This window comes from Osmerus eperlanus, chromosome 10 (assembly GCF_963692335.1).
Source record: "Osmerus eperlanus chromosome 10, fOsmEpe2.1, whole genome shotgun sequence".
Taxonomy (NCBI): domain Eukaryota; kingdom Metazoa; phylum Chordata; class Actinopteri; order Osmeriformes; family Osmeridae; genus Osmerus; species Osmerus eperlanus.
The window spans coordinates 3,415,277-3,436,336 of NC_085027.1; the positions used below are offsets into that span (position 1 = coordinate 3,415,277).

General features: G+C 44.2%; 3 protein-coding genes across 3 annotated transcripts; 2 read left to right on the forward strand and 1 right to left on the reverse strand.

Annotated features, from left to right (window-relative positions):
• The first annotated feature begins 45 nt into the window (after positions 1-45).
• On the forward strand, positions 46-5,938 carry slc24a5 (solute carrier family 24 member 5). The gene is made up of 9 exons (XM_062471247.1): positions 46-466; positions 730-909; positions 1,013-1,096; positions 1,193-1,296; positions 1,393-1,493; positions 2,131-2,414; positions 2,532-2,738; positions 3,733-3,834; positions 5,465-5,938. The coding sequence occupies exons 1-9, from the start codon at positions 310-312 to the stop codon at positions 5,785-5,787; spliced, it is 1,542 nt and encodes a 513-aa protein (XP_062327231.1). The 5' UTR covers positions 46-309; the 3' UTR covers positions 5,788-5,938.
• A 472-nt stretch (positions 5,939-6,410) lies between these two features.
• On the reverse strand, positions 6,411-15,071 carry myef2 (myelin expression factor 2). The gene is made up of 17 exons (XM_062471356.1): positions 14,795-15,071; positions 13,915-14,132; positions 13,095-13,147; positions 12,226-12,233; positions 12,038-12,131; positions 11,759-11,950; positions 11,512-11,665; positions 11,338-11,387; positions 11,187-11,247; positions 9,141-9,242; positions 8,549-8,602; positions 8,371-8,466; positions 8,154-8,249; positions 7,848-7,909; positions 7,262-7,450; positions 7,131-7,182; positions 6,411-6,802 (listed from the first exon to the last, which is right to left on the reverse strand). The coding sequence occupies exons 1-17, from the start codon at positions 14,899-14,901 to the stop codon at positions 6,639-6,641; spliced, it is 1,752 nt and encodes a 583-aa protein (XP_062327340.1). The 5' UTR covers positions 14,902-15,071; the 3' UTR covers positions 6,411-6,638.
• A 2,419-nt stretch (positions 15,072-17,490) lies between these two features.
• Positions 17,491-19,992, forward strand: ctxn2 (cortexin 2). Its single transcript, XM_062471396.1, has 2 exons — positions 17,491-17,659; positions 18,161-19,992. Exon 2 carries the CDS (start codon positions 18,232-18,234, stop codon positions 18,475-18,477), a length of 246 nt encoding a protein of 81 aa, XP_062327380.1. The 5' UTR covers positions 17,491-17,659; positions 18,161-18,231; the 3' UTR covers positions 18,478-19,992.
• Positions 19,993-21,060: the final 1,068 nt, after the last annotated feature.

The following is a 21,060-nucleotide window of genomic DNA, read 5'->3' on the forward strand; positions in this document are numbered from 1 at the left end:
CAGAATGTTAATCTTCCAATCCTGTGACTCTCGTTTTACTGGGGGTTAGAACTCGTTACCTAATGCACTTCGGGCTAAAATGAGCTCAACTGGAATAATTTCATCCCGTGATCTCTCATTCTGGGAAAGTCTTAAAAGATGCTTTCCTTCCCGATAGGGTTTCTTGCCATTTGTAGTCCCAGTGTAGTGTTAGATGCTGGGTTACAAGAATCTTAAACTCAAACTGAATGTTTAACTGGATTAGCAAAGGGCAGTCTCATGACTAGCAGGACTAGTTTATAGCTTTCAACGGTTTCATACTAAATTACAATGTATAAAGTTGCAGATGTGCACAAGAAGACGAGAAGAGATTTCATACCTTATTTTCTAGGGCTAGTAATAGTTTTGTATTGCACAGTTCATTTTGTATCATTCACTGCAAAGACAGCTCACGACTCACATCCTTCGAGAGTGCGCAGGGCTGTGGGTAAGTGTATTTTACGTATCTTCTGGATATTTGATCAAGTGTGAATAATTGATGACATAAATCTCATCAAAGTGTGACAGTGTTTGCAATGGGATGATAACCCTAGCGGGATGACCAATTGAAAGAAATTGCCGAATAATTCTTCTTAAGAATAGAAACATTGTTCTTTCTGTTGCAACTCATAAACTCGTTGTGTAGCAATAGTGTCTGCATATAATTTGTTGGCTATATCACTTGAACAAGTTGTTTTGCTGTAATTTCAGAGAATGACACTGAGTGCATCTTACCGCAGTCCTCAGAGTTTCCAGACGGCTTTTTCACTCTGCAGGAAAGAAAGGATGGAGGGCTAATCATACATTTCATGATTATTTTCTACATGTTTTTGGCTGTTGCAATAGTGTGTGATGACTACTTTTTACCATCTCTGGAAGTCATAAGTGAACGTAAGTGACATGCTGCATCTACTTGTTTGTGAGTGCATGTGTGTGTGTGTCTTTGAATGTACATGAGCTTGATAGTCAGTATGGTTGTGCTTGTCTTGGCTAGGTCTGGGACTGTCTCAGGATGTAGCGGGAGCCACATTCATGGCTGCTGGGAGTTCTGCGCCTGAACTGGTCACAGCTTTTCTGGGTAATAGTCACATGATTCCACCTGGTTCCTACTGCAGGCATGGAAGATTACTTCCAGTGTAATTAAATGAGCAGCATGTTTGATTTTGCTCCTTAGGTGTTTTTGTGACGAAAGGAGACATCGGCGTGAGCACTATAGTAGGATCAGCAGTTTACAACCTCCTTGGAATCTGTGCCGCATGTGGACTCCTGACTTCTGTGGTACGCAGACACACACACACTGTAAAGATGTATTTGTGTACACCATGTTTTAATATGTTAACTATAACTTATAAAAGGGCTTATTTTATTTCAAAGGTGGGCCGCCTGACCTGTTGGCCCCTCTTCAGAGACTGCCTGGCATACGGCATTAGTGTTTCTGCAGTTATTGCCATCATTTCCGATAACAAAGTGTACTGGTGAGTGAGTGTGTATTTATGTTATGACCGTACTTCCTCAATCCATGGGTGGTAAAACTTTAAACCCACAGAAATGTAACATGTCACCTACATATCTCCAGACCACAGTACGCAGACTTTACAGTAGAATGCTGTTTATAGAAACTCACTGTAGGTTCTACATTTCTGTTAAAACCCTTGTGTTATCTTCGGGTCATTCTGACCCATCAGTCATTGTGACCCACCGTTGTATTGCGACAACTTTACCGCATACAAAAACAAAGTGAAGCATTTTCTTTTAACCGTTGGGCTGTCTCAGACCCCCCACATTGCAATGGTTAAAATAAAATTATTTTTATTTGTTTTTGTATTGGGTAAAATTGGGTAAACACAACAATAGTTCGTTATGAACCTTTGGGTCATGTGACCCAAAGGCAGCACAAGGGTTAAGACATTTCACAGATAGCCAACTACCACTTTCAGTATCTTTCATGAAACCCTGACAGTATTCTTACTGAATAATGCATGTATCGAAACCACAGTTAGTGGCATTGCATAAATATTTTAGAACCATCCATGGATGCCAACCTCCTCAAATTCTACCTAACCGTCAATGTTAGTTTTGAGGATGGTCGTGACTAGTGCTGTCTGGGCCCAGGTACGACGCGGCGTGCCTGCTGCTGGTCTACGGGGTGTACATTGTCGTGCTGTGTTTCGACCTGCGCATCAGTGAGTACGTCCTCAGGAAGTTCAGCCCCTGTTGCACCTGTCTGGGCAAGGGGCACGGCGAACGCAACGAGACCCAGCCTCTGATGGGCTGGAGCGATGACACCAGTCTGAGGGTGCACAGTCGCTCCAGAACCGACAGTGGGATCTTCCAGGATGACTCTGGCTACTCTAACCTGTCCCTCAGTCTGCATGGGCTCAACGAGATCCCTGAAGGTAGCTTCTGGAAAACACGTGACATACAACACTGAGGATGGCATATCGTCTTGGATTTGTTGCCTTTTAACGACACTTGACACTGCAATCTATCTTGTCTGTCTTTGTTTTCCCCAGTATCGAAGAGTGTGTTTGCCATGCCAGAGAACGATCTGAAGCGGATCCTTTGGGTTCTGTCTCTGCCAATCATCGTTTTGCTGTTCCTGACCATTCCAGATTGCCGGAAAAGGTTCTGGAAGAAATGGTTCATGATCACGTTCCTCATGTCTGCTGTCTGGATCTCAGCCTTCACATACGTACTTGTGTGGATGGTCACCATTGTTGGTAAATACAGAATTTTTCATGAAGCGTAGTTGCGCCACATGAGCTGCATAAAAAGTGATAATAGTCCTCTCCCCTTTCGGCGCCTCTACTTGTCACAGAATGTGACTATCGTCATTTAACAGCTCAACATAAATAGACAGTAATGAATGCGTGGACTAGTTTCCCTTTCAAGACACCAAAAAGCACTTGCAACGAACAATGGAACTTGCTGTGTTCATGCATACTGTATGTCATTAGGTTACATTTGAGACAACATGTTTCATACTCATAGTGGAGTAGAATCACATGTCGGTCTGCTGGCCCATTCCTAGGATGCCAATGTCCTCAGGACTTAGTGGAGCTCCAGTGGATTGTGTGTTTAGGAGCAGGGCCCATACAGCCACGGAAGGATTAAAGCCTGCCTCAGAGGCCTCACGACCAGCATCATGTGAGCGAGGGGTGGACACAGCCCACAGGCACTGTTCCCCCATCAGCCTACCTTCCCCCAGTCTCTACTCTCACCACCAGGAGGGGAAAAAATGAATCTGACCCCGGATCAGACTGCAGGGCCAAGCTCATCATGTGACGATAGTAGACCCGGTTGAGTATAATGGGATTATTATCCACTAGTCGTCAGGAAGGCTCACATGGGAGGGAAGAAGGAGAGCAGGCTCTCTGGGGGAGAGGCAGGTAGTACCAGTGCTGAACCCCAGTCTCATGAGAGCAGGCGGTCAATGAGGACATCTATGTTTCATAGTTAAAAACTATCGTCAAAAACAATGGTTCCTCACTGGTAGGTTAGAAGTGAAGCCCAGTGGTGTGTAATAGCTGAAATATACAGTGATCCAGATGTTTTGCCCATTCTAACATTAGCAGGAAAACAGAGGAAGATTTTAATGAAATGATGTCTCTACTCAAGTTTTGACTCTCCTAAATTATTTACAGTGCAGTGTATTTTGATAGTGGACTACCATGAAATTATTTGTCCCTCTGCCTTGTGTATCTGTGTGAGCAGGAGAGACCCTCGGAATCCCAGACACAGTAATGGGTCTGACTTTACTGGCAGCTGGAACAAGTATCCCCGACACTGTGGCCAGTGTAATGGTTGCCAGAGAAGGTAAGTTTAACAGCCATAATTCTTTTTTTTTAAACTTACATCATGAAAACACATTCTTTCCCAGTGTTATAATTAATCTCAAATCAAAACAGTGGCCAGAGAAAGCCTCATTATTGTGACTCATTTCACTAAGAGGGGTCCATGGGAACATTCAGACAGGCCCTGTACCACCTAGTCAGGTTGTGTGTTTTTATGGTGGAAACTGGGAGTCAGGTGGCTGAGCGGTTAGAGAATCGGGCTAGTAATCAAAAGGTCACTGGTTCGATTCCCGGCCGTACAAATTGACGTTGTGTCCTTGGGCAAGGCACTTCACCCTACTTGCCTCGGGGGGAATGTCCCTGTACTTACTGTAAGTCGCTCTGGATAAGAGCGATAATTGTCCTCTCCAAGTTGGACTATTGCAACTCGCTGCTCGCTGGTCTCCCAGCATGTGCAACCCGCCCTCTTCAGAGGATTCAGAACGCAGCGGCCCGCCTGGTCTACAATCTACCCAGACGCTCCCATGTTACCCCGCTCCTCATCTCTCTCCACTGGCTACCTATCATGGCCCGTATCAGATTCAAGACCCTGGTATTGACCTTCCGAGCAGTGAACGGGACTGCACCCGTCTACATCAAGTCTCTCCTGCAGCCCTACACCCCCACCCGTCACCTACGGTCTTCTTCAGACAACCGCCTGGTGGTCCCACCGCTCAAGACTGCCCGGTCCCAACACAAGCTCTTCTCCTGTCTGGCCCCCCAGTGGTGGAATCAACTCCCCACTTCCATCAGAGACACTGACTGTCTCTCCACCTTCAAGAAAAGGCTCAAGACGCACTTGTTCCGGGAGTACAACGGTACTTAGGAATGGTTCGCTTGACCCGATGTTAGTTTCCTCAAGGATCACAATGACTCTTGCTTAGAGACTTGTTGCTCTTGTGGTTAGTGGTAACTGACTTAAATTTTTGTACTCGCAGTGATATGTTTTATTATTGTTGCTTGCTTTTTTCCACAGGTACACCTGCACTTATAGCAGTTCATGTTGTTTAATTGTAACTTGTTTAACTACATGCTCTTATGGTTCTTCCCTTTGGCACTTATTTTGGTTGTTCACAATGTGTGCTTCATGTTTTGGCTACTCGCAATGTTTTGTGGCTATCTCGTTGTTATGATCAGTGACCTATGCACTTTGTAAAGCTCTCTCTTGGAAGTCGCTTTGGATAAAAGTGTCGGCTAAATGAATAAATGTAAATAAGAGCGTCTGCTAAATGACTAAATGTAAATGTAACTGGCTGACCAACACATCTGAGGCAACTTGGTGTGTTAAACAATGTGGATAGTTAATTGAAAGGTGTTTAACGATGACCCGAAAGTTCAGAACGACCCATCGTTGTGTTGCGACGACTTTACCCAATACAAAAACAAATAAGCATTTTCATTTTACCGTCGCGCTGTGGGGGTCTGAGACAGCCCGACGGTTAAAAGCAAATGCTTCACTTTATTTTCGTATGAGGTTAAGTTGTCGCAACACAACGGTGGGTCACAATGACTGAAGGGTCACAATGACCCGAAGATAACACAAGGGTTAAGGTCCTCTTTAGTTGGACACTGTCCTTCCCCCCCAGCTAAACGTGTCGTCTTGTGTTCCTCAGGGAAGGCAGACATGGCCATGTCCAACATCGTGGGCTCCAACGTTTTTGACATGCTGTGTCTGGGCCTGCCCTGGTTCATCAAGACCGTGTTTGTGGACACGGAGAATCCGGTGGAGGTCAACAGCACGGGCCTGGTGTTCATCTCCGCCACGCTCCTCATCTCCATAGTCTTCCTCTTCGTGGCCATTCACGTCAACGGCTGGAAGCTGGACTGGAAGCTGGGACTGATCTCTCTCTTCTGCTACATCGTCTTTGCCACACTCGCCATCCTGTACGAACTGGGAATTATCGGGAATAACCCTGTCAGACTGTGCAGTGACTGACAGCACCGTATGGGAACAGGACTCAAGTTGGTACTATTACTCTATAAAAACCAGCCCCAGGACGGCACTTGTCAATTCCTGTGATCCACAAGATCCTATTCTCAACCAATTGGACGCTTCTTGGAATAAAAGGAATGGAATAATACAAGACTAGGATCCAGTAGAATATTGGAAGTTTTCCTCAGTCCCATCTACTGACATAAGAAAATAAAAGTGTCTATTTTAGGACATGACTCATGGCCTTGTCTTGACTACAACAGGGACAGGGGATAATTGGGTAGGCGGTGCTGATAAGCGTTTATGAGAACATTGTGTTGCCTAAGATGAAAGAAAGCCATAAATAGAATTATCCCAAAAGTTTCCACTTGTTTTTACAGCGCCACAGATATTTCCAAAGACAGCCTACTTTGTGACAGTTCTCATCAGCTTGGTTTCAGGTAGCTACTAGAGCCCGTCTGTACAGCACAAGTTTGAGACCACTGGTGGACTGTTTTGTAAACTGGTGCAGTGACCTGAGATTTCAGCTCCATTTGTACCAAATAAATGTGCCATTTGAGGGCTGACAAAGGTACAAAAAAGAGTGACAGTATTCGTCCGTTAATAAAACCACCATCACAAAAATGTAAAAATTAAAAAGTTTATTCATTAAAATAAACTAACCCACAAATGAAAAAAGGGGTAAAAAAAAAAAAAAAAAGTTATGGCATAGAAACAACATTGCATATCCAGTTGCAAAACGGTGGAAACAGTTGAGATATGGAAAATGTGTGTTTTTAAAACAAAACAAAAGCGCAATGGCGATACGGTTTACAGTGGGTGTGGGAGTACAGGTCTACTATTAAGGGGGTTTACTAAGCGTTGCGGTCTATACGAACATCCACCTCCCGCCCGTTGATCTTGGTTCCATTCATCATCCTGCAAGCCTGCTCGGCGCTCTCTGGAGAGTCGAACCTCACCGTCCCACAACCCTTCGATTTCCCGTTCTCCATCTTGATCTCTGCGAACATCACCTGACCTGCAGGACACAGCAGGACACACCTGAGATTGTGTGAGTGTGTGTCTGTGTCATACCCAATCCTGCTACACAAATGGCAGAGATGCATGTGGGTGTCAGATGGCTGAGCGGTTAGGGAATCGGGCTCCCAATCAGAAGGTTGCCGGTTCAATTCTCAGCTGTGCAAAAACACGTTGTGTCCCTGGGCAAGGCACTTCACCCTACTTGCCTCAGGTGAATGTCCCTATAATTAATGTAAGTCGCTGTGGATAAGAGCGTCTACTAAATGTAATGTAAATCTCCATGGTATAAATCAGTCCAAGAAACAGGAAGTAAACAGGAATCCTACCACAGTGACCAAACTTCTCCTTCAGCTTCTGCCAAGTCAGGTCATATGACAGCTGCAAAGCACAACACGCAAGACATTAGGGCAAAGTAGGTACAATAACATCCTAATCAAATCTTTTGTTGTGTACTCACATTTCGTACAAAGATCTGGCATCCCCCCTTGGCTCCAGAGCCTCTGTCAGACATGCCTCCGCCCATGTGCCCAGCTCCTCCACCACCTCCTCCTCCATAGCCTCCGAACCCACGGCTCATGTCCATACCTCCACCCATTCGGTCAAAGCTGGAGCCCATGCGGTCCATCGACAGGCTGCCCATTCCTCCACATGGGGAGCACAAACACACACCTTAACCCTCGCGCTGCCTTCGGGTCACATGACCCAAAGGTTCACAACGAACCATCGTTGTGTTTACCCAATTTTACCCAATACAAAAACAAATTAAAATAATTTTCTTTTAACCATCGCAATGTGGGGGGGTCTGAGACAGCCTAGCTGTTAAAAGAAAATGCTTCACTTTGTCTTTGTATGCGGTAAATCTGTCGCAATACGACGGTGGGTCACAATGACTGATGGGTCAGGATGACCCGAAGATAACACAAGGGTTAAATTAGCAGTCTGAAAGCTGGCCCCTGACTCATCACCAGCACTTGGATACACACTGAGTATTAATAAAACAAGCACAGCCATGAGGGGGATATGGATGAAATGATTGTTAGTCTACCTAATCCAGACCCCATGGGGCCCATGCCAGCATTGCCCATGCCTCCAAAACCACCTCCTCCTGAAGGAGAGAAGACACACCAATCACACACACACACGACTAAACAAAACCCACAACACACTAACACTCCAAGACCATTCAGGCACAATAAAAATTGAGTAAAATCCCATCTTCAGAACCCAAACGTCAGAGCTGCACCATGCGCTGGGCTCAGGGGGGGAAGGTCCTGGAAATGCTGAAGGTCTCTGAATGGATATGGAGTGGCGACAAGTGGCATGCCCAGGCGTGTCCGTGAATCACTCACCCATTCCCCCGAACGAATCCCCGAACCCTCGGCTCATGGACATGTCGCTGCGGCCGAAGTCCCTGTCCATCCCTCCGATCCCCGAGCGGAACATGTCTGTCGGGGAGAGGGCCACCATGAAATACACCAGGCTGCCTATCGACCCAGAAAGCCCCTGTCTAGACGCCTGAGTACCAAGCTGTGTGTGTGTGCCAGCTGGCATGGGGCTGCAGCTTACCTCCCATCCTGCCCATGGGCGCCATGTCTCTGCCGCCGAAGCCGCCCATGTTGCCCATGTTGTCCATACCGCCGAATCCCCCGCCCCCACCCATGCCTGGCACAAGGAAGGGATCAGATTGTTTACTAGCTATTCCACAGTGAGTTTTTATTGCAGGAAAGTTGAGTAAAAAGCTTACCTCCTCCTCCTCCTCCTAGTCTGTTCATTCCTCCATACCCAGGTCCATCCATACCTAGGGTAAGGACAGCAGAGAACACATATTGCTCATTTAGGCCTTTTAGATGGTAGTGTATGAACATTAGAGCTGGTGAGTGATTGTCATTTCTCAGAATGGATAATCTGTCAAACATAGCTTCTGGGAAACAGCCAGGATGTGTGGATTTTTAACTGCCCCTTCTAACAGATCAATGGCTATCTTATCAGGCAGACCCACATTCAGACTGCAACAGGTCAGAGTTAACCAGGTCAGAATGCCAAAATCGCGACTCTGGTGACAGTAGTGGTTTAAACAGTAACTGAGAACGAGTTGCAGATTTAGATAATCAATGGTTAGTACGGATATCTTACCAAACCAAAATTAACCCTTTATATATTTATATTGTCCTAAACTGATTATTGTACAATAAGGCAACACAGTGCATTGTCTGTTCCCCAATCATTTGCCTTGACAGTAAAGTTGAATTCTAACAGCGTTCCATGTCAGGTTCCTGGTTGTTGAGCAGACAGAGAGAGAGAGAGGGAGAGAGAGGGAGAGAGAGGCCTCCACTGACCTCCAGTCCCCATGGAACCCATGGCCCCTCCTCCACTCAGACGGTTAGCGTTGATTGGCTGCCCCCCTGGCCCCAAACCCATACCGATGCCTCCAAGACCCCCTTCAGACACGAGAGAGAGAGAGCAAGAGACACAGAGAGCGAGCGAGAGACGGAGAGCGAGCGAGAGACGGAGAACGAGCGAGAGACGGAGAGAGAGACAGAGAGAGGATACCGTGAGCTTGCACCAATCAGCATACATTAGATAAATGGCGTACAGAAATCTTGCCATTGGTAGCCTGCAGTCCATTAAACTATAAGCTGGGTTCCCACACCTCCTTAAAACTGCAGATTCAAGGACTTTCCAGGCCCAATTCCCTCACATTAAAGGACTCAACACGGCAGAGTTTGCGACACGGATCAAGGTTAATTACTGTTACCACATTGAGAATTTTATAATGAGAACTAGCAGGCTTTACAGAAGCTCACAGACAACAATAAAACTGAGGCGTGAACATGCAAACGCTTCTCAATTGTGCTGTTACTATGACAGACTGCATGGTGTCTTGGCTTCTCTAACAGCATATATATATATATACACATATATATATACAGTTAGGTCCATAAATATTTGGACATTGACACAATTTATCATTTTGGCTCTGTATACCACCACAATGGATTTGAAATGAAACAATCAAGATGTGCTTTAAGTGCAGACTTTCAGCTTTAATTTCAGGGTATTTACATCCAAATCAGGTGAACGGTGTAGGAATTACAACACATTTTATATGTGGCCCCCCCCTTTTTAAGGGACCAAAAATAATTGGACAAACTAACATAATCATAAATCTAATTGTCACTTTTAATACTTGGTTGCAAATCCTTTGCAGTCAATGACAGCCTGAAGTCTGGAACCCATAGACATCACCAGACGCTGGGTTTCGTCCCTGGTGATGCTCTGCCAGGCCTCTACTGCAACTGTCTTCAGTTCCTGCTTGTTCTTGGGGCATTTTCCCTTCAGTTTTGTCTTTAGCAAGTGAAATGCATGCTCAATTGGATTTAGGTCAGGTGATTGACTTGGCCATTGCAGAACATTCCACTTCTTTGCCTTAAAAAAGTCTTTGGTTGCTTTCGCAGTATGCTTCGGGTCATTGTCCATCTGCACTGAAGCGCGGTCCTATGAGTTCTGAAGCATTTGGCTGAATCTGAGCAGATAATATTGCCCGAAACACTTCAGAATTCATCCTACTGCTTTTGTCAGCAGTCACATCATCGATAAATACAAGGGAACCAGTTCCATTGGCAGCCATACATGCCCACGCCATAACACTACCTCCACCATGCTTCACTGATGAGGTGGTATGCTTTGGATCATGAGCAGTTCCTTCCCTTCTCCATACTCTTCTCTTCCCATCATTCTGGTACAAGTTGATCTTGGTCTCATCTGTCCATAGGATGTTGTTCCAGAACTGTACAGGCTCTTTTAGATGTTTTTTGGCAAACTCTAATCTGGTCTTCCTGTTTTTGAGACTCACCAATGGTTTACATCTTGTGGTGAACCCTCTGTATTTACTCTGGTGAAGTCTTCTCTTAATTGTTGACTTTGACACACATACGCCTACCTCCTGGAGAGTGTTCTTGATCTGGCCAACTGTTGAAGGGGTTTTTCTTCACCAGGGAAAGAATTCTTCTGTCATCCACCACAGTTGTTTTCCGTGGTCTTCCGGGTCTTTTGATGTCGCTGAGCTCACCAGTGCGTTCTTTCTTTTTAAGAATGTACCAAACAGTTGATTTGGCCACACCTAATGTTTTTGCTATCTCTCTGATAGGTTTGTTTTGATTTTACAGCCTAACGATGGCTTGCTTCACTGATGGTGACAGCTCTTTGGAGATATATATATATATATATATTCAAGCCCTTTCAATGACGTGTCAATTTACAAAAACAGGCAAGGCCTTGATGTAAAAAAAAAAACTACAAAAAACAAGAATTTCAAAGACCCTTGGGAACCCTGTTCACCTGCAGTTAAACACTCCCTTTGGGGGCATGGAGTTTGTACTTACTAGGCAACTGAGGCGCTTTCTCAACTGGACGGAAATCATCCGGAGGGAGGGACTTGTCATCCTGGCAGGAAGAGCACAAGGAACAAAACATCAAACAGTTAGTTTTAACATATCACAGAGCAAGAAAAAAACCTCAACCAAAAATACTTACAATTTTGACATGCATTTGTCTGTCGAACAACATCTGCCCGTTAAACATGGCTAAGTGGGTCCGTCAAGGAGGAAAGCTTCTGTATATAAACAATATATACACTGTATGCACAAAAGTCTCAGTTCAGGCATGACCTTTGTGTGTTGAGTGTGTGTTTAGGGTAGTGAAGGATACAGATGGCTTGTACAGCTTCCAAGGGTTGCTCAAAGGTGACTGTCCCCATCCCTCTGCTCTTGCCATCCTTGTCCTCTTTTACGTCAGCTCTCTTCACCGTCCCCGCCATGGCAAACACCTCCTTCAGCTTCTTCCAGCCCACCTTGAAGTCCAGCTGGCAGGGAGAGTCAAGGCATCAACACACACAGTGTCTCCACACATCAGTTGAGCGTTCAGATTAGTTGAGATGTGGAATGTGAATGCTCACGTTGGCCACAAACACTGTGGTGCCCAGTCTTCCGGCATGTAGTAGATTGATGACTTCAGGGGGGATGTTGGGGTTGTTGGCTATGGAAGGAGGCAGGTTGACCCCCCCTGGTCCTCCGTCCTGCCCCCGGGCCCCTGGGTACATGCCCCCGGTGCGCTGCAGCACGCGGCGTGCATGCTCCCCATCGGGGTCCTACCACAGACAACCAACAGGCTCACAACCACAGCATTTAAGTTGACAGTTTGGTTTTGAACCAAGCCTTTTTACAGCTTTTCTCACCTCCTTGATGTTGAGGGGCCTTCCATTCAGATCATGCTTGTTCATGACTTCAATGGCCTTCTTGACAAACTCCTCATCTTTAAACTCCACAACACTGAGAACAGGGGCAGGGTAAATATTCAGTGACAGCATTCTGTTGGTGTAAATTAGAGACTAAAAGTAGTTTAGATTACAAAATAACTTCTTACCCACAACCCTAAAGATTCACCAGCAACAGGTCCAGAGTAAAATATCCACAATAGAGGAAATAACATTGAGATAACAATTAATATTTCAGTACATTTCCATTCTTACACATCTGCCCATCTGGGAATTCAGAATATGTTACATTTACATTGTTTGAATCTTGGCCAATTAACCATGAATCAGCTTTGAAATCAAAATGGAATCATAACATATTTGGGATCTGACCAAGGTTATATCAACCTTGTTTTAACTTGAGTTTTGGTTCTGTAACCATCTTATGTTTTAAAATGTAAATTGAAAAGAAAATAATACTAAGAAAAAAAAAATGTCAACATTTATGTTGGAACTTTTTCAAGTTTTAGATTTGGCATCATATATATTGGATACACAAGTACATTGAAGTGTGGATTATACCATCTGGAGAAAGAAGCAAGTTATGGTATTATTGGTTTTAAAAATACTTCTACAATATTTTAAATAAAAATCAGTATTTTGTTCCTTTGAAGAGAGAATTGTGTCATTGTAACAATAGGGATGTCAGATTTAGAGACAAAAGGTCAATGTCAATCAGTGGCAAATAACAAAATCCACATTTACACTAAAATGGTCAAACAGCCAAACTTAGAAACCAGTTGAAAACTACAACAACATAACCAAAAGTGTGCGGTAAAATAAGTTAGTTTTCCAAAATCAACAAGTCATCCCCTTGCTAATTAATATCAATCTACAGCCACCTCTATCAGGCTCTAAGCACAACCCATCTCCAGTTCAGTAACACGGGTAGCATAGAAGCGACCCTGAGGATCGTTACCTCGATAAGTAAGACTGCAGAGGGCATTTAAAACCTTGTGCAGTTGTCCACATCACTTACCCTTGACTTTCCTTCCGCATCCTTAAAGAGCTCCACGTATGTAACCTCACCAACTACATGAGACATACAAAGGAAAAATACCAAGAGAACAAGGCATTTAAAATCACCAGTCGTCACGTCACCGTTGGCCTTGGCTACGCCGCTACAGATGAAGAAGTCCAATTATTGATCAACAGTCTGCCCAGACAACATCCCACCAACAACACCATCACTTTCTGGGCAGTTACTGAGACAACCATTGACCAAGGCCAAAGAGAAAAACAGCTACGTTCAACCTGGGAAATTCAAAAGACTTCAATGATCAGGTCAGTGTAAGTCAACAAGATCCCAATCATGACAATTCAACATTTGAAGATGTCGTCTCACCAATCAATAGTCTCGTGAGTAGCTTGAACCAAATCATTCAAAAAGGAAGTGCATAAGACAATGTTTTCATTCATACAATCATGTGTCACCTTGCAACAGATGCAACAGAATCAGATTCAACAAGTCAAAACAACTACTGAACTGAGGTTACATTTTGGAGCTGTCAATACCATTAACCTAATAAGCATTACAACTAATAAAATCTTTACCCATCTCACAATTTTGAAGACTCATCAGTCCCAACTAAATTAACATCAACCCATAAGAAACATTGTAATGAATCCAAATGTCTCACTGTTCTGCTTGACACCAACATCAGCACTAAGTATCTCCAAAGGCAGTTGAGAAGCAGAATTACTTAGAACTGATCTGGTAAAGAAGGGATAGATAAGAGTTCCCATTCTGCTGGAGGGAGTGAGAGGGGGGGGGGGATCTAAACCTCTAGCAAAATTACCTTTCTCCCGCATTAGGTCTTTAATAGCCTGCCACTTCATATCATAGGGGATATTGCTAATGAACACCCGGTTTCTCTGAGTGCCTTTCTTGTCAGCTCCACCACCATGTTTGTCTTTGTAGGGATGAAAACGATTTCCTCTCCTGTTCCCAGAGGGCTTCTCTTTTAGCTCAGACTTCTCTTGGGCCGTTTCAGGCGCTTCGGCTTCTTCGGATTCTCTAGAAAGCAATTAACAATCTTGTCAACACAAATAAACCGGTCACAGAAATACTCGCTACACAAGTGAAGCTAGTGTATCTATCTTAAACGTAGATAGTTAATCAGGGTATGAAGCCACGTTTGTTTATATTAGAACTCCCGTAATGGGAGTAATGACTACGTCCACTAGTTTTCTAGTAGTGTTGTGTACATAGCAGGTTTGAAACGGCCTTGCTAGCTGTACAAATCTAGCAAGCCTTCATGTAGACACAATGTTGCTAGTGGCTCAATGAGTACGTGCTCAATTAAATTAATACACGATCCAATGCATTGTTGTGTACAGCAAATTAGTGGCTGGCGGGTTCAAAAACAGTTAATTTAGCTTGCTAGGTACCGTAGGGTAGCATGCTTGCTAATTAACGTCGACTTAGCAAGACATTTAGCTAACGTTCGCTAGCGAAAATAAACAAGTGCACATACGGGAGCAATACCAGAACACTAAACTGCAGATAGAAGTAGTCTAACCGAGCAATTTTGTAGCACGGTAGTATTTTATTGGTTGGCTAGCTAGCTCTGGGTTAAGTTGGAGGTAAAAAAAAAAAACTACAAGTGTCCATTTTAGCCTGCGCCTTGCGCACGGATTGGCAATGATGCACACAGAACAATGAAACATTTTAATTACGTTTTTACGCCATTGGTGCTATCTTCACAAAGCTCTTCGGTTTCAGCTTCAACTGGTGCAGCGATTTCCTCAGGTTTATCTTCGGCCTCCGGAATAATATCAGCCATAATCGGTTTGTTGTAAGCCAGTTAGCTAGTCAAAGAAAAAATTCGGATTCCCCCGGCCTTTTCACTGCGCAGTTTATTCTGCTACAGCCTTCCCGCGTGCTTGGAGTAGCTCACGCGAGAACTGGTGTTGGGTAGATAAAGTGATGGTCAGTCTTGTCCAGATTCTAAAATCACGATTAACTTACAAAAAGCTCATGGTTGGTACGATCCCCTCATTTAATAACAAACGGACAAACCGTCAATGTTCATTGTTCAAGTGTCACTGTCATCAACACTTTGTGCCTTGAGTCGTTGCTCTACCTCAGTAAATCAGGGACTATATTCATGTTTATTTAGAATTATCTCTTGTACAATAATTTCTTATAGATTTGTCTTAAAATTTAAGGTACATTTATCAGAAAATGTTATTCAAAGTGACGTTTGTACAAATAGTGTATATTGAGTATACAGCAGATCAGAAGGATTAGTTACAGCAGCCTACAGTATTACTAATATTAGTTACAGTATTTCGGTTCGAGTCAACCAATCAAAACTCAAAGTCATAATGAAAAACATAACAGATCACTTATATATATCATCCATAACACCGAAGCTAAGATGTCTCACCGTGGCTCAAGTAGTAAAATCAACAGGCTAAGTCACTATGCACCTTATTTTTCTCTGAGTCAATAACTATTTCTTCAGCCCTCTCTTTAATGGCTCCCTGGGAACCAGTCCAGATAGAATATTATTAGATTTATCACAAACATACTTAGTATAAAGTTCAAGATATTGCTGTTCTCAATGGAACCGAAAGCTTTAGCTAAATTAGTTCTCAAAGATGAGGAAGAGAAAGAGAAGATGGAGAGAGGCTGCACCTATTTAACTTGAACAGTGTATTATACCCATTTGATCTAACTACTGTGTTCCCATTGATTACCCAAATTATAATATTAATGTTATTATAATGCATTGTTTCCTCTGGGTGTGTGTGGGTTGGGTGTGGGGGGGGGATGAGTGTGCATTCTGTTGAACTTCTTAGAAAGTGTACAAAAGGATTAAAATGATTAGATGGAATAATTGTTTCGCAATTCTCAGTGTTATTGTTTAACATCTGATCTATTGCCAAGTCTACCTCATCACCCTGCTGCCTGCTGTGGATTCGAAGGCATTTAGTTATCTGGAACAAAAACCGCAGACAGAGAGCCATAACCTGGGGCGGACTGGCATACTAAAGTCTGATGGAAGTCTGTGGAAAGACACATCAGATAAATAATAATAAAAAGTAGTCTGCTGTTTTCTTTGTCAGAGCAAATACCGTTTAAGTAAATTATTATTCATTTGAACACACATGGCCGAAACACTTAAATTGTCGCTGTGTTACAAAAAGGTTGTATTGTTTCCAGCAACAACAACAAATTGAGGGAAATTAAGGTGCTTTAATACGTTGAAATTAAATAGTATTAACACACATTTACAGATTAATAAACCAGCTAATTTAATTTTAGTGATTTTTTAATAATATTATGCAATTAAATAATATGCAATTGAACTGCAACCTTGCAGCCTGCAACCTTTCAGTATAATGCAGTGGCAATGCAATTGATTTGCAGACTGTCCACCGGCCGTGAAGCTTTCTTTAGTTTACCACACAAGGGTCACGGTTCATTTAAAGCCCTCCTCCCATTTCTCAGCACGTCCAGGCAGAGAGCAGTGACGAGGCTCTAAATAGAGGGGCTAATTGAATTTGAACAGAACCATCAGCACCAATTAGAAGACAGAGCTGAGTGGATGCTGCTTCAGTGAAACAAGATGCCTACGAGACACTTCCTTCCCAGGATCAACAAGTCAGCATTCTTCTTCCTGGAAAAGACATAGTATTTCTATCACATTTTAGCTAGAGTCATTATCCGAAAAGCCGAATAAACAAGATTAGGGGGAGGTAGAGGAATATAACGAGAAGGAAGAGGATGGTTGTTGATGTGCGCTGTTGCCCTCTAGCTCCTCCTGTGGTTGAGAGGAACGTTGTAAATGACTGAAAAGGCAGCCTAACAAGTGGTTGCCATGCAGCTGGAGCCAGCGTGCGTGCCGTTTGGATGGAGAGACCGAGAGGAATAATGATGATAAAGAGGAGGCAACAAGCGAGGTAGCATGAAAAGAGAACAAGTGGCACCCTGGCTCCCACATGTTTTCTATCTCTCTCATCTTTCCATCTCCCTCCACTTCTCTCTCTCTTCTATTTTTTGCCTTTGGATCTGTGCTTGGTCTCCTGTCTCCTATAGGAGGGCTATGGACAGCCGATGAGTTTTGCATTCTCCTGTCGAGAGCAGCAACAGGTTAATGAGGATGTTACCAGAATGATGGTGAGCTGCCTGCTCTTGCCTCTAGCACCATCTTTGTAGCACATATCAACACAGCCTGTCTGCTTCTCTCTCTCTCTCTCTTGCTCTTTCTACCTCTCTCTACCTCTCTCTCTGTCTCTCTCGCTCTCTCTCTCGCTCATGCGTGTGCCTCGCTCTCTCTGTACCTTACCTCTCTCTCTCTTTCACTCTCCCCTCTCCACAGACGTACCTCCCCTCTCTCTTCTCTCCTGCCCCCCTCATTCTGTTTCCAGCCACCTGCTGCTTGCTGAAACAGAGGGTTTGGGAGGGCTGGAAGATCATCCGGTTGCTGTAACAACATCACTTCTGTTCTCATGTTCCGTCAATCTTCATCGACTTCTCGCCTGACGGGATTAAGGAATTATACACTCTGACAGGCTTTCGCTCCTAAGCAACAGGTAGAGGGGCTGTCTGCATGCCCTGTTATTTGCATCTGCATGTTTTCCTGCTTTTCTGAAGCATGACTGAACGCAACACAGCCTCTGATTTGTATGGTTTGTACATTATTGTGGCACAGAGACGCTGATTTGCCCGTGTGTCAGTGTTCAGTGTCTGTCGACATTGAGGAATGCATACAAAGAGAGAGAATCTGACGGTTTCGAGAGGTATTCGATGCTGCACGTTTATCCACAACTTACTGGGGTACTTCATCTACGCTATGTTACATGGTCATTCCATCATATGTGTCACTCTCTGTTACAACTCTGTGAATGAAAATCACGACCATCTCACATGCAATTGACAGTACTGTCCACGTCATGTGCGCTATGCAACGCTGCCATGCATTGAACCCATGTCGTTGCTATGTAAAGGGAAGATATTGTCACGTGTCACAGGATTTCTTTCTCTGCACATACATCCGAGTGGTAAAGCCATGTGTCTGTGTGATCCCTGACCAGGTAGCATGCTGGGTCCTCAACGACTGACCCCATCAGAGCAGAGATGAGGCGTCAGGCTACCTCAGTTTACCATGTGTAGCATCCACCACAACCACTCACTCATTGCCATGAGCGGGAACGACATGATGGCGCACTCTCTGACTCTGGAACAGAAGACGGCGTTCGCCTTTGTGGGGATGCTGATGGTCTTCCTGGGGCTTCTCATTGTCAGGTGTTTCAGGATCCTGTTGGACCCATACAGCAGCATGCCCTCCTCCAACTGGGCGGACGGGATAGAGGGCCTGGAGAAGGGGACGTTCGAGTACGCCCTCACCTAACACGAAAGAACCACGAAACACACACACGCAACACGCACATACACCCATGACGGCGCGAAGCTGCTGCACCAGGCACGTGTACATGATTACAACCTCACTGTACTGAACTGAACAGAGGATGGAGCCTTGACTGTGGTGTGTGTGTGTGTGTGTGTGTGTGTGTGAGTGTGTGAGTGTGTTCACCATTTGCTCTGATGCAGCTGTGCCGTGAACACGTTCACACTGAAGCTGAGGGATTGAACCTTTGAATGCAAAGGAAGAGCCTGGACAGAGCTGGAGGTCTCAGGGAAATTGTTGTGGTTGGGAGGTAAAAGTGGCCAAGAATGTCTGGGTGTAAAACAAGGTATTATAATATCAATGTGAGTGAATCAAGTGCAATCTATTTGTTATTGAAATGGAATGCAACATCTGAGTGTAAATATCTGGCCTTTCAAAGGTCTCCTGTTTTAGTATTTAACAGTAGGGCAAAGGCCTGAAAAATTACCTGTGGTGTCATTGTTTCAAATCAATGCAAAAACTGCTCAAAACATTGTACTGTCGCTGTCAATGACTAAGGATATGTGTTGTCACAATTACATGTTTTAGTTGAATAATCATGTAGAACAAGAACTGTTTACTCCTTCTGGGCCAATGAGAGTGGTCCTTACAGCTGCATCGTGCGTTGTCTGCTGTTTGATCGGAGCTGGCAGACCGGATCAAATGGAAAGGCATGGAAACAAAAACTGTCAAATCTTAACAGGTAGTTTATTTCTGAGGACCGGGAGAATCTGTCACTATCTGTCTGCAGAGGAAAAGGTCACTAGGAGAATGTTTTGGGGATGTCTATCAATGCTGCCAGCATTGATAAGTTCTACCCTCCCTCTTGCTCTCTCTCCTCCTCATTTTTCCTCGCCTCTCCTCGCTCCCAAGCAGGAGCAAATATGGAGGTGGCCTTCAAAGAGAGCCTTCCCGGGAACAGACTGGCTCCTTCAAGGTGGTTCTCCAAATGCTGTGAATCTGCCTTATTGTGACCTTCTATGGGTTTACGTGCCTTCATCTAGAGATATTAGAGCACCTTTCACGTATGTGTGTGTTTCACGGCAACAAATTACTCGTTCCCTTGTTGCTCTCTGCACCGGACACAGAGGTGTCACTGGTGTGGATTAGATTAATCTATAAAATGATAAATCAGTGTTTACCTTATGCTCCCAATGTAAGTGCATCTTGTACAGTATTTCAGAGCAGTCAGGATGATGTTCACAATTAAAACATTGGTATAAATAAATGGAACTGGTACTCATTGTATTACCAAAATGATGATTGGGTGGGAGCAGTCTATGGATGACAGAGAAGAATGCAAACAGGGTTAATAATAAATACCTCAGGCTGTAACTGCTCTGTGTTCTTCTTGAAAAAATATGAGATCATTATTCTAACCAAGAAAAAACCTCTTCCTGTGCTGATGTTGTTGTCTCTGGCGCCACTGTCTGATACTCCTATCCAACCAACACACCCGCAGGCAAAGGAACAGGCTGAGGGAGAGAGAAGAGGTGACACTTGTGCAGTGAGAGTGTCAGAGACATGAAGGGGAAGCAAGACTAGACTCTGCCTGCCTGCCTGCCTGCCTGCCTGCCTGCCTGTCTGTCTGTCTGTCTGTCGGCCTGCCTGCCTGCCTGCCTGTCTGTCTGTCTGTCTGTCTGTCTGCCTGTTTGTATATATGCAGGTATGTATGTACACTACATTAACCAAACATCTGTTGACACCTGCTCAGTATAATGACAGTTGGACATCTACTTTTCAATATGGAGTTTGTCCCCAATTTACTGCTGTAACTGCCTTCCAATAAATGTTAGAACAATGACTTGGTATTGGTTTTGATTCAGCCATAAGATCATTTGTGAGGTCAGACACTGATGTTGGGTGATTAGACCTGGTTTGCAGATGGTGATATAATTCATTGCACATGTGTTTGATGGTGTGAGGTTAGGGCTGTGATGTACCATCAAGCCCAAACAGAAAAGGACCTTCAGCAACACTTGGGATTGCTGAATCAATTTGATGATATTCCAGACAAGAGGCTCTTGTTCAGAAGTTGCTTCCATAGGCGATGTGGAACTCTTTAGTGTTGCAACAAGACAATTTCAACACAATAACTGTTTTAGCACTCATTGTTTTGGACATGTCCATGCTCGGCTCAAACATGTTTACAAAATGTAGCCATTGTTGCGCAATTGACCCTATCTCTCCAAATGCATGTCTGTACATTTTACCAGGAGTAGGTTACGTTCTCAACAGACTACTCAAAACGCAATAAACCCATACACTCGGTGGTTGGCTTTATGATGGCCTTGAACGCAGCCTGTGTCTGCCAGGGCCTCATGTGAGCACAACTCTCTCTCTTGTGCAACCACAGAAACGCACTATGGACCTGAGAATGGCCTATTTAGTACAGATTATTATTTTTGGCCTGCAGCCTTGGGACCGCTCCCTGTCATGGCTGTTCCTTGTCTGTGCTGTCCGACAGAATAAGGGGATATGAAAAATGATCTTGGTTAAGAAAGGATTTTAATGTGTTTTATTGTCAGACGCAGTAAGAAACTTTGT

Excerpts from the sequence above, each read along its gene's own strand:
- myef2 (XM_062471356.1), bottom strand. The coding sequence starts at position 14,901 with ATGGCTGATATTATTCCGGAGGCCGAAGATAAACCTGAGGAAATCGCT. Across the intron at positions 14,133-14,794 it reads AGCACCAATGGCGTAAAAAC|AGAATCCGAAGAAGCCGAAG; the intron begins GTAATTAAAATG and ends ATTGCTTTCTAG. Across the intron at positions 9,243-11,186 it reads GAAAGCGCCTCAGTTGCCTA|GGGGTCTTGGAGGCATCGGT; the intron begins GTAAGTACAAAC and ends TCGTGTCTGAAG.
- ctxn2 (XM_062471396.1), top strand. The coding sequence starts at position 18,232 with ATGTGTAGCATCCACCACAACCACTCACTCATTGCCATGAGCGGGAAC.
- slc24a5 (XM_062471247.1), top strand. The coding sequence starts at position 310 with ATGTATAAAGTTGCAGATGTGCACAAGAAGACGAGAAGAGATTTCATA. Across the intron at positions 1,097-1,192 it reads ACTGGTCACAGCTTTTCTGG|GTGTTTTTGTGACGAAAGGA; the intron begins GTAATAGTCACA and ends TTTGCTCCTTAG. Across the intron at positions 3,835-5,464 it reads TGTAATGGTTGCCAGAGAAG|GGAAGGCAGACATGGCCATG; the intron begins GTAAGTTTAACA and ends TGTGTTCCTCAG.